Source organism: Gorilla gorilla, chromosome 9 (genome assembly GCF_029281585.2).
Source record: "Gorilla gorilla gorilla isolate KB3781 chromosome 9, NHGRI_mGorGor1-v2.1_pri, whole genome shotgun sequence".
NCBI classification, from domain to species: domain Eukaryota; kingdom Metazoa; phylum Chordata; class Mammalia; order Primates; family Hominidae; genus Gorilla; species Gorilla gorilla.
In genome coordinates this window covers 73166771-73179174 of record NC_073233.2, presented here as the reverse complement: position 1 = coordinate 73179174, position 12404 = coordinate 73166771, and the positions used below count along the sequence as shown (strand labels likewise).

Sequence of the window (12404 nt, the reverse complement as noted above, 5' to 3'; positions counted from 1 at the left end):
CCAACTAGCTGGATCTACAGGCGCACATCACCACGCCCAGCTTATTATTATTATTTTTTAATTTGTACTTTGGCCGGGCACGGTGACTCACGCCTGCAATCCCAGGACTTTGGGAGGCCTAGGCAGGCGGATCACCTGAGGTCAGGAGTTTGAGACCAGCTGGCCAACATGGTGAAACCCTGTCTCTACCAAAAAAAATACAAAATTATCCAGGTGTGGTGGTGTGCACCTGTAATCCCAGCTACTCAGGAGGCTGAGGCAGGAGAATCACTTGAGATTGGGAGGCAGAGGTTGCAGTGAGCTGAGATTGCACCATTGCACTTCAGCCTGGGCAAAAAGAGCGAAACTCCAACTCAAAAAAAAAAAAAAAATTTGTACTTTTGGTAGAGACAGGGTTTCACCATGTTGCCCAGGTTGGTCACAAATTCCTGGGCTCAAGTGATCTGCTTGCCTCGGCCTCCAAAAGTGCTGGGATTACAGGCCTGAGCCACCATGCCCGGCCTTATTATTATTTGTTTTTAAATTACACATGCAACTACAGACAAATTATAAAATACAACATGTAGCTTGGTGCAAAGACCTTCAGCAGAAAAGGATACAGCTCTTGAATGGAAACAATGTCTCTAGCTCCCGCATGGCCACTGTCCTTGCAGGTACTGTGCCTGGCTTTCGATAATCTTTTGCTCAGAAACTGAAAAAGAAAAGATAGTGAATACAGTACTTCATAGTCAAGTAATAGCAGAGGTGTTTTCGAAAGTCTTGAGATAATAAAAGGTATTCAAAATATAATCAAAGATCTAACATTCCTCAAAGAATTAAGATACACACAGACTAAAAACAAAGACATCCCATGACTGTCTATAACACATAACAATCCTAACAATACCAATTATTTGGTGAAGACTTATCACCTGCTGGGCATAGTTTTAAGTGCTTTATGTCCATTCTCATTTCTTTTTTTTTTGAGACGGAGTCTCGCTCTGTCCCAGGCTGGAGTGCAGTGGCGCGATCTCAGCTCACTGCAACCTCCACCTCCTTGGTTCAAGCAATTCTCCTTCCTCAGCTTTCCGAGTACCTGGGATTACAGGCGCCTGCCACCATGCCCAACTAATTTTTGTTATTTTTAGTAGAGACAGGGTTTCTCCACGTTGGCCAGGCTGGTCTTGAACTCCTGACCTTGTGATCTGCCTGCCTCGGCCTCCCAAAGTTTTGGGATTACAGGCGTGAGCCACGGCGCCCAGCCCCATTTAATTCTTATAACAATCATAAAAAACACAGATTATTAGACCCAATGACAGAAAAGGAAACTGAGGCTCAGGGACATAGTTTGTCCAAGCTCACACTGGGACTGGAATCCAGGCCTGACTCGAAAGCCCACACTCCTCTCAATATATCACAATGCCTCCCCTGTAGAGCAGAAATGGAGAATCACATTATTAGTTTGCTTTCATTTTGTTCTTACCTCATGCTCAAAAGAGTTCAGGATCTCTGAGGTAAGGCCAACTTTATGTGTGCTGGTGCAGAAGGCTATAAGCTCGCCTACCATTCCCTCCTCATTCTGTCCATACTGAACACAAAGCTCTACCACTGCAGAAAGGAAAATTGGACAAGTAAAAACTTAGTTCATTTCTCGAAGTTTCACCTAGAAAAGCAAAAATAATCCTGGTTTACTCCATCGATGTTTATTCAGAATCTATTAGTGCCAGGCACTGTTTTGGGCAATGAGAAAACAGAAGCATCCTTGTCCTTACAAAGCTCACCACTGGGGGGAGACAGAAGAGGATAAGGGCAGAATCAGGGGGACCAATTAAAGAATCATGGAAAAGCCCAGGTGAGAGATGATGGTGGCTTGGATCAAGGTGGTGGCAGTGGAGATGGTGAGAAGTGGCTGGACTCTGGATAGGACTTTACATGCTGGAAGTGAAGCCAGTGGGATCTGCTAACTGAATGTAAGGTATGAGAAAAAGAAAGAAGTCAAGGATGATGCTGATATTTTTAGCCTATGCAACAGGAAGAGTGGTGTCCCTATTAACTGAGATAGGGAAAAGAGCCAGAGGAACTACTCTGAGGAGAGAGAGGAGATACCAGGAGCTTACTTTTAGACATGCAGAGTTTGAGGTGCCATTTAGACATCCAACTAGAGACAGCAGGCTGAACAAACCAGCCTGTAGTTCAGGCAAGGGTTGTGGGCGGAGGTATAAATTTGGGAACCATCAGTAAATACATGGGATATAAAGCTACGAGACCCCAGGTGAGATCGCCAAGGGAGTGAGCGTATCTAGAAGGGAGAAAAGATCCCAGGCTTGAGTCTTGGGGCGCCTTAGGGCCTCTGAGGATGAATCGGCAAAGCCTGAGAAGCGGTGACACAAGCAAAGCTGAAGAAAAACTAGGAGTAAGCCGGGTGCAGTGGCTCACGCCTGTAATCCAGCACTTTGTGAGGCTGAGGTGGGCAGACTGTTTGAACCCAGGAGTTTGAGACCAGCTTGGGCAACAGGGTGAAACCGTTTCTATAAAAAATACAAAAATTAGGTGGGCTTGGTGGCATGTGCCTGTAGTTACAGCTACTTGGGGGCTGAGGTGGAAGGACTGCTTGAGCCAAGGAGGTTGAGGCTGCAGTGAGCTGTGATTTGCCCATTATACTCCAGCCTGGGCAACAGAGCAAGACCCTGTCTCAGAAAAAAAAGAAAAAGAAAAACTAGTAGTGTCTAAGAAGCTAAAAGAAAAATGTGTTAAAAAAAAGAAAAAATGACAAACAGTGTCAAGTGCCGGTGCTAATTCAAGATGAGGACTGAAAATTCATCACTGGTTTTAGCAAGGTGAAGGTCACTGGTGACCTTGAGTAGAGCACCTTTGGTGAAGTGGTGGCAACAAAAGAACTTACTGAAATGGATTTAAGGAGGAAATATTTAAAGATGGCAAGGCCCCCCCCGCTTTTTTTTTTTTTTTTTTGGAGACAGAGTTGCACTCTGTTGCCAGGCTGGAATGCAGTGGCACGATCTCGGCTCATTGCAACCTCCACCTCCCCGATTCAAGCGATTCTCCTGTCTCAGCCTCCCAAGTAGCTGGGACTACAGGCGTGCGCCACCACGCCGCTAATTTTTGTATTTTTAGCAGAGACGGGGTTTCACCACGTTGGCCAGGATGGTCTCCATCTCTTGACCTTGTGATCCGCCCTCCTCCGCCTCCCAAAGTGCTCGGATTACAGGCATGAGCCACCGCACCTGGCTGACCCTTTTGAGGTCTGCTGTAATTGGGAAGGTAAGAACTGGAGTGGGAAGTAGGGTCAACAGAGTATTTTAAAGGCAAGATTGGAAGCACATTTCTATACTAGTAGGAAAAAAATATTGTAGCAAGGAAAATAGAAAACATGTAAGACAGGAGAATTACCAGTGATGTCCTTAATTGCCTCAGAAGGAATGGGGTTTAGGACTCAAGTGGAGGGCTTGGATTTTGCTAGGAATATGGAAAGCTTATTCATTATAATAGGAAAGAAGGCGAGGTATATGCCACAGATATGGGTCAGTGAGACATAATGGTGGTAGCTGATCGAAGTTTTCTAATGCTTCTATTTTTTTCAGCAAATAATAGAAGTTTGTCAGCTGAGAGTGAGGGTGGGACAGAAGGATGTTACAGGAGAAGGTGGAAAACAATCATCTGGAAGACTCAGAGTAAAGAGAACAGGGGCCTGACGCAGTGTAATCCCAGCACTTTGGGAGGCCAGGGTGGGCGGATCACCTGAGGTCAGGAGTTGAAGACCAGCCTGGCCAACATGGTGAAACCCTGTCTCTACTGAAAATACAAAAAGTAGGACAGGTGTGGTGGCTCACACCTATAATCCCAGCACTCTGGGAGGCCGAGGTGGGAGGATCACTGGAGGTCAGGGGTTCGAGATCAGCCTGCCCAACATGGCGAAACTCCATCTCTACTAAAAATACAAAAAATTAGCCAGGCGTGGTGGCGGGAGCCTGTAATCCCAGCTACTCGGGAGGCTGAGGCAGGAGAATCGCTTGAACTCGGGAGGCAGAGGTTGCAGTGAGCCAAGATTGCACCATTGCATTCCAGCCTGGGCAATGAGAAACTCCATCTCAAAAAAAAAACACACACAAAAAAAACAGGGAAATATGGTTGACTGTCAGGAAACATTAAGGTGCCACTGAAGTTACTGATGATCCAAAGTCGACAATTCCAAAGCCATTGCCATGAGATGAAAGCAACTGGCATCTTGGCCTGAAGCCTTTACAAATCTGGTTCACATAACTAATTTCTGTCATGCTGATTTCATGCTTACCACATACATTTCTGACTACGATCAGGTTTTCCAACTTAAGTCTTTTTTTTTTTTTGAGACAGAGTCTCGCTCCTGTTGCCCAGGCTAGAGTGCAATGGTGTGATCTCGGCTCACCACAACCTCTGCCTCTCAGGTTCAAGCGATTCTCCCGCCTCAGCCTCCTGAGTAGCTGGGATTACAGGCATGCGCCACCACGCCCGACTAATTTTGTATTTTTAGTAGAGACAGGGTTTCTCCATGTTGGTCAGGCTGGTCTCAAATTCTCGACTTCAGGTTATCCACCTGCCTTGGCCTCCCAAAATGCTGGGATTACAGGCGTGAGCCACCACGCCCGGCTAGTCTTCTTTTAAAAAGAGAAGGACCAAGCCTGCTGCCTTATGCCTGTAATTCCAGCACTTTGGGAGGCCAAGGTGGGTGGATCACTTGAGGTCAGGAGTTCGAGAGCAGTCTGGCCAACATGGTGAAACCCCTTCTCTACTAAAAGTACAAAAAAAAAATTAGTCGGGACTGGTGGCGGGCGCCTGTAATCCCAGCTACTTGGGGGGCTGAGGCAGGAGAATCGCTTGAACCTGGGAGGTGGAGGCTGAAGTGAGCCGAGATTGCACCACTGCACTCCAGCCTGGGTGATAAAGCAAGACTCTGTCAAAAAAAAAAGAGAGAGAGAGAGAAGGCACTGGGCATGAAGACTTGAAGTATTCTGGTTTCTGAAAGGAATTTCTCACCATAAATTAACGTTTCGTTATCTTTTTGTATACAAGAAGTTCAAAGTGTTGAGCGGTTAAGGCAGGTGCACATTCATACCGATTCTAGAACTTCCACATCTCCCAGGCTTTGCTTCAAATGACTCCTTACACTGCTCTACAGCTTGACCAACACGATGGACCCGTATGATGCAGCACGGGACTCCAAGGCAGGACACCTGGCTTCACAGACAGCTCAGGCAATTAGCTTTCCTTGTCTGTTTCTCCATCTGTAAAGCTCCCTAAAGCTCCTTCCACAGCTGAAATTCAATTTTAGGAACCTACCTCAAGGGATTCATATTTGCACAGACCACCAACAGCTATGATAAAATAACTGATGGATCAGCAGAGGTTTAAGGTGTAGGCTGGAAAGGGAGGAGCCAAGAACAAAAAGCTACATTTCAAAACCCCCACATCTCTTGCTTTGTTACCGGGACTTCAACAATTTCCAAACTCAGGTGCCACCAGTGCCTAGTCTCGATCTAGCACATCCCAATTCCGCCTTTCGGGAACTTCGAGTTGGTTTAAAATCGTGCTGCATATTCCTATTTTTGATTTGGCATCCAAGCGGTACCCGGTGGGCATTTCAAAGTCCCCACATCCTAAATCTCAAAACTCAAGTTTGATTCTTCATCTCACAGCCACCGAGAACTCCGCTCCAGGGGAAGTGGAAATTGGAAGCGCTCCACTTTCGGTTCTAGGCGCCGAGGAACTCGGGCGAGAGCGTGGAGCACGGCTGCAGGGCGGAAGGGATGCGGGACTCACATTTCTCAATTAGAGCCTCCTCGCAGTCTAGTCCGAAGATCTGCAGCTCCTCCGCCAGCTGCTGGGCGGATGCGGACATGGTCGCCCAAGTCAGGGGCCGGGGAGCCGGCCCACCCAGCTCCGACCTGCGCCCAAGAAGCCCACGGGGGTGGCGAGCGATGAGCTCCTCGCCCTCTTATCCTTCCCCCCTCCGCGGACCGTGACAGGAGGTGACTGGCCCAAGCAGGACCTCAGACCGTCAGAAGGCCCCGGCCGTCGGTCACAGAGAAATACTTTTTTTAAAAAATGAAGGGGTGGCCCCCAAACGCCCTGAATGGAGGGAGCAGAAATCTCGAGAGGACGCTCTCCTGGAGAGAACGTCCTGCTTCCCAAAAGCTACCGCTGAGCTTCTCAGTGACGGTGGCAGAACAGAGTGGCCAGAAAAACCCGCCAAATGGTTTGTGCAGTGCACGCATGCGCGAAACCGGGAGCCAACCCCAAACCTTCCCCTTGCTTTCCCCTGCTCATTCCGGGACCCCACGCGCGCACGCGCGGCCCAGGGCGCGTGCGCATCAGCGGGCGTGTGGGCGTCTCTACGCACGCGCCTGGCGGCCCGCCAGTCAGCAGCTGCGCAGTTGTCTCTCATGGGGTGAGAATGCCGGTTGTGACTCGCAACGCCCGGGAGTTGCCTACACGGAAACTGAGTCTGTGTGCGGATACCTGTTTTCTGGGCATCGGCTGCTCGATAAAGCTCAGTGGCGCATGTTTGTCACCCTTTTGCCCTGTTCCGTGGTGCGCAGGCGTTGTCGTGCGCGTGCCTTCGACTGTCTAAAACTTACTGTACCCCCTTCTCCATTCCCCTTGTCATCTCTGCCTGTTGTGCCCTTGGTTCATCCTAAAAGAATGGCTTCAGTAGGGAATCTGGTTGCCATGGTTATTATCGTGCTTATCACCGTGGTGCCAGCCACAGTGATGGGTATGTTTTCTGAATCTGGGGCATTTGGGGGGATATGAGGTGGGAAGGTGACGGATAATTTAGTTTTGGACACGTTAAGTTTGAGTGCCTCTGGGATTTCCAGGTAGAGATTCCCAGTGGGTGACTGGAGGCTTGGGAGTAAAGGTAGGTCACTCAAGGATAGAGTTTAGGGGTAAGATGAGAAGAGGGTTCTCCCCTTGAAATACACCGTAATTCTTTGAGCCAAAAATCTCAACCGTAGGCGTCATACAATGCTGGTGGGATGGTAGAGCGTTTCGAGAAAACAATTTAGCAATATGTATCAGGAGCCTTAAAAATGTCCATCCCAGGCCAGGTGCGGTCGCTCACGCCTGTAATCCCAGCATTTGGGAGGCCGAGGCGGGCGGATCACTTTGTAGCAGGACGAGCCACAGACAAAACTCCTCAGACACCTGAGTTAAAGAAGGAAGGGGTTTATTCAGCTGGGGTCATCGGCAAGACTCCTGTCTCACCAGCCGAGCTCCCCTAATGAGCAATTCCTGTCCCTTTTAAGGGCTCACAACTCTAAGGGGGTGCGCGTGAGAGGGTCGTGATCAATTGAACAAGCAGGGGGTACGTGACTGGGGGCTGCGTGCACCAGTAATTAGATCAGAACAAAACAGGATAGGGATTTTCACAGTGCTTTTCTATACAATGTCTGTAATCTATAGATGACATAACCGATTAGGTCAGGGGTCCATCTTTACCAAGCCTAGGGTGTGAGGCCGGGCTGTCTGCTTGTGGATTTCATTTCTGCCTTTTAGTTTTACTTTTTCTTTCTTTGGAGGCAGAAATTGGGCGTAAGACAATATGAGGGGTGGTCTCCTCCCTTAACTTGAGCCCAGGAGTTCAAGATTGGCCTGGGCAACGTGGCGAAACCCCTTCTCTACAAAAAATTAGCGGGCGGTGGTGGCGGGTTCTTGTGATCTCAGCCACTCTGGGGGCTGAGGCTGGAGGAGCGCTTGAGTTTGGGAGGTCGAGGCTGAAGTGAGTCATGATCGCCTCACTGCACTCCAGCCTGGGCGACAGAGCAAGATCGTGTCTCAAAAAGCAAACAAAGGCCGGGTGCGGTGGCTCACGCCTGTAATCCCAGCACTTTGGGAGGTCGAGGCGGGAGGATCACGAGGTCAGGAGAGCGAGACCATCCTGGCTAACACGGTGAAACCCCGTCTCTACTAAAAAAAAAGAAAAAAAGAAAAAAAAAAAGAAATTAGCCTAGCATGGTGGCGAGCACCTGTAGTCCCAGCTACTTGGGAGGCTGAGGCAGGAGAACGGCGTGAACCCGGGAGGCAGAGCTTGCAGTAAGTCGAGATTGTGCCACTGCACTACAGCCTGGGCAACAGAGCAAGACTCCGCCTAAAAAAAAAAAAAAAAGCAAACAAAAACCGAAGTATATGTGACCTCTAGTCAGCCAATGGCTGCTTGGCTGTATTTTGAATTTAGGCCTAGTTAGCCACTCCGGATCCATCATGAACCTCTTTTAGGGTTCACACCCTTAAGCCTCAAATATTTACTATCTGGCTCTTTTCGGAAAATGTTTGCAGTTTCCCACCATCAGCAATAACCAATGGATATCAAATGTGGCTCTTTTCGGAAAATGTTTGCAGTTTCCCACCATCAGCAATAACCAATGGATATCAAATGTGTTACATACGTATTTTTCCCAACCTGTCTTTTAACTTTGTGCATTTTTTTTTCTACCACACAACACTGTGCAATTCTTTTCCTGTATGGGTTTTAGGTTTCCTGCTTTGTTTAATAAGGTCTCCTCGACCTAAGCTTATGCAAATATTCTTCCAATTTTTGTTTTATTAATTTTACTTACGTTTTGCCTTTAGTTCGCTAATCCACCTAGAACTAATCTTATTTGTGATGTGAGGAAGGATTTAGCTTTGTTTTATTCCTGACAAACAGCCAGCATGTCAGCAGTTATACTTAGTAAATAAAACATTCTTCAACTGACTTGAATTGTGATCTTTCATGTATCAAGTCCCCATAAACACTTGAATCTGTTTCTGGATTTTCTGTTTTATTCCACTGATTTATTTGTTGTCTTTTCTGTGTCAATATAATATTTTGATTGCAGGAGTAAATCAAGTGGGTTTTAGATCTGTGACATAGCCAAGTCCTAAAACAATAGTAGCTGAGACAAAACAGAAGTGTATTTCTCTTGTCAGATAAAATAATTTCAGAGATAGGTAGCCCAGGGCTAAAATGGTGGCTTCACGTTCATCAGGCCTCCATCGTTCCGCTCCACTGTCCTTGAATTAATCTCCGTCCTTACAGTCACCTCATAGTCCAAGATGGCTTCTGGAATTCCAGCCATCAGATTCACATTCCATTCCAGGTAGCAGAAAGTAGGAAGAAGAAAGGGCAAATAAAATTTTAAGAACATAAAACAAGAAAAGAGAGTGAAAAGAGAAATGAAATGAAAAGGGAAAAAAGAAACAAAAAAATGACTTTTGCAAACCGTTGTCTATCCATTTTTGAAGAGGAGTCTTTCTAGAAGTCCTTCCCAACCACTTTTGCTTATACTTTAGCCACATAGCCATACCTTTAAAGGAGGCTGGGAAAGCCTCCTTATAGGTTTAAAAGTTATACTGTAATATTATTGAGGAAACACATTGCTACCCCATCAATATACAAATTTTGTTACTAAGAAAGGAGTTAATACTAGGTAAGCACTTAGTAGTGTTTGCCCCAGGTAGCTTTATAGTAACTTCCCAAAACTGTTGAAGCATTTTACTATTTTTTTGGGGGGGGGGACAGGATCTTGCTTTGTTGCCCAGGCTGGAATACAGTGGTGTGATCAAGCTCCCTGCAGCCTCAATCTCCTGGGTTCAAGCCATCCCCCCACCTCAGTCTCCTAAGTAGCGGGGACTACAGGCACGCACCACCACACCTGGCTGTTTTTTTGTTTTTGTTTTTGTTTTTGTTTTTGAGACAGTGTCTCACTCTGTTGCCCAGGCTGGAGTGCAGTGGAGCGATCTCGGCTCACTGCAACCTCCACCTCCCAGATTCAAGCGATTATCATGCCTCAGCCTCCCGAGTAGCTGGGACTGCAAGCGCCCATCACCACACCCAGCTAGTTTTGTATTTTTAGTAGGGATGGGGTTTCACCATGTTGGCCAGGCTGGTCTCAAGCTCCTGACCTCAGGTGATCCACCAGTCTCGGCCTCCCAAAGTGCTGGGATTACACCACCACGCACACCTGGCTAATATTTTTGTTTTTTAATAGAGACAAGGTCTTGCTGTGTTGCCCAGGCTTGTCTGGAACTCCTGGGCTCAAGCAATCCTCTTGCCTTGGCCTCCCAAAGTGCTGGGATTACAGGTGTGAGTCACTGTGCCTGGCCTAGTTTTTAGGAAACCATTTTAAACTTTTAAAGTCATTTTATACTGTATATCCTATCCCCCTCCATTCTGATAGGAAGGACTTAAATATTTTTATATATTTAGGAGAAATGAATAAGCATTCCTAACAGGATCCTGGTATATCTCTTCATTTTTTTAGGCTTTTTGCCTTTGTCTATCAATCCAATTTTATAGTTTTTCCCATATAGACCCTGTTTTTGTTCAATTTATTGACACAATATCTTCTGTTGCTTTTATGAATGTAACGTTTCTCCTGCATTGTTTTCTGTTTTGTCATTGCCAGTTAAAGGAAAGTTACTGGCTTTTGGATTGTACTTTTTTTTTTTTTTTTTTTTTTTTTAGACAAGATCTCACTCTGTTGACCAGGCTGGAGTGCAGTGGTGTGATTACAGTCACTCAAGCCTTCCACCTCAGCCTCCCAGGTAGCTGGAACTATAGGTGTACGCCACTATGCCCGGCTAATTTTTGAATTTTTTGTAGATTCAGGGTTTCACCATGTTGCCCAGACGGATCTGGAACTGCTAGCCGCAAACAATCCACTTGCCTCAGCCTCCCAAAGTGCTGAGATTGTAGGTGTGAGCCACAACTCCCAGCCTTGGACATATTTCTTGCAACCAGTCACTTTGACCAAATTCTCTTAATAATATTAATGTTTTAGGAGAGTCTCAGATTTCCTAGATTATAATAACATTTTCTAATAAAAAATATTTTTCCCTTCTTCTCAAATTTTGATACTAATCATTTTATTTTCCTGTCTTGGTGCATTGAACCAAACCTTGGAATCGTTGTTGAATCACAGTAGGCATCCTTGCCTTCTTCCTGTTGCTGATGGCACTGGCTTCAGCATGGCCTCCTTCGGTGTGATGGGTGTTATTGGGTTGTGTTAAGAATGCATAATCTGCACTTTGGGAGGTTGAGGCAAGTGGATCACGAGGTCAGCAGTTCAAGACCAGCCTGGCCAACATGGTGAAACCCCGTCTCTGCTAAAAAATACAAAAAATTAGCCGGGCGTGGTGGCAGGCGCCTGTAATCCCAGCTACTTGAGAGGCTGAGGCAGGAGAATCGCTTGAAACTGGGAGGCGGAGGTTGCAGTGAGCTGAGATTGCACCATTGGACTCCAGCCTGGGCAGCAAGAGCGAAAACTCCATCTCAAAAAAAAAAAAAAAGAATGGCTCACACCTGTAATCCTAGCACTTTGGGAGGCCAAGGTGGGCAGATCACCTGAGGTCAGGAGTTCAAGAGCAGCTTGGCCGACATGGCAAAACCCTGTCTCTACTAAAAATACAAAAATTAGCAGGGTCTGGTGGCAGGCGCCTGTAGTCTCAGCTACTTGGGAGGCTGAGGCAAGTGGCTGAGGCAGGAGAATTCCTTGAGCCCAGGAGGCGGAGGTTGCAGTGAGCTGAGATCATACCACTGCACTCTAGCCTGGGCAACAGAGTGAAACTCTGTCTCAAAAAAAAAAACCAAAAAAAAAGGAATGCATAGTATAGTCAGGGTGTTGTTTTTTTATCTAGTTCTATTTTACTTAGAGAGTTTATTAGGAATGACTGCTGAATTGTACCCAACACCACAAGGGAATGATTTTCTCCTTTAACTAATGGGTGTAAGAAAATGTGTCAGGCCAGGCGCGGTGGTTCATGCCTGTAATCCCAGCACTTTGGGAGGCCGAGGTGGGTAAATCACAAGGTCAGGAGTTTGAGACAAGTCTTGTCAACATGGTGAAATCTCGTCTCTACTAAAAATACAAAAATTAGCCGGACGCAGTGGCAGTCGCCTGTAATCCCAGCTACTCAGGAGGCTGAGGCTGGGGAGAATCGCTTGAACCTGGGAGGTGGAGGTTGCAGTAAGCCAAGATTGCACCATTGCGCTCTGGCCTGGGTGACACAGCAAGACTCTATCTCAAAAAAAAAAAAAAAGAAAGAAAAGGAAATAAAGAAAGAAAATGTGTCACTTTAATCATAATAAACATTTACTTTCTTTTAAAAGATAATGTATTAAAAAGTTTTGTGCATCAAAGATTACTATCAAGAAAGTGAGAAGACAATCCACGGAATGGGAGAAAATATTTGCAAATCATATATTTGAGAAGTGTCTAGTATCCAGAACATATAAAGAATTCTTACAACTCACCCGGGTGCGGTGGCTCACACCGGTAATCCCAGCACTTTGGGAGGCCGAGGCGGGCGGATCACGAAGTTAGGCGATTGAGACCATCCTGGCTAACATGGTGAAACCCCGTCTCTACTAAAAATACAAAAAATTAGCC

At 46.5% G+C, this 12404-nt stretch overlaps 1 protein-coding gene across 2 annotated transcripts in view; it reads right to left on the bottom strand.

Moving 5' to 3' along the window:
* POLA2 (DNA polymerase alpha 2, accessory subunit) overlaps nt 1-6375 on the bottom strand; it is a 36176-nt gene extending 29801 nt beyond the window's left edge. Inside the window, exons 1-3 of one of the 2 annotated variants that reach the window (XM_004051498.4) lie at nt 5794-6375; nt 1463-1587; nt 600-691 (exon numbers count right to left, since the gene is read on the bottom strand). In XM_004051498.4, coding sequence (XP_004051546.1) covers nt 600-691; nt 1463-1587; nt 5794-5872 — 296 coding nt within the window. In that variant the 5' untranslated portion in view covers nt 5873-6375. The remainder of the gene's footprint in view (nt 1-599; nt 692-1462; nt 1588-5793) is intronic. The other variant, XM_019037511.3, reaches the window with a different exon arrangement.
* Between the last annotated feature and the right edge of the window lie 6029 nt (nt 6376-12404).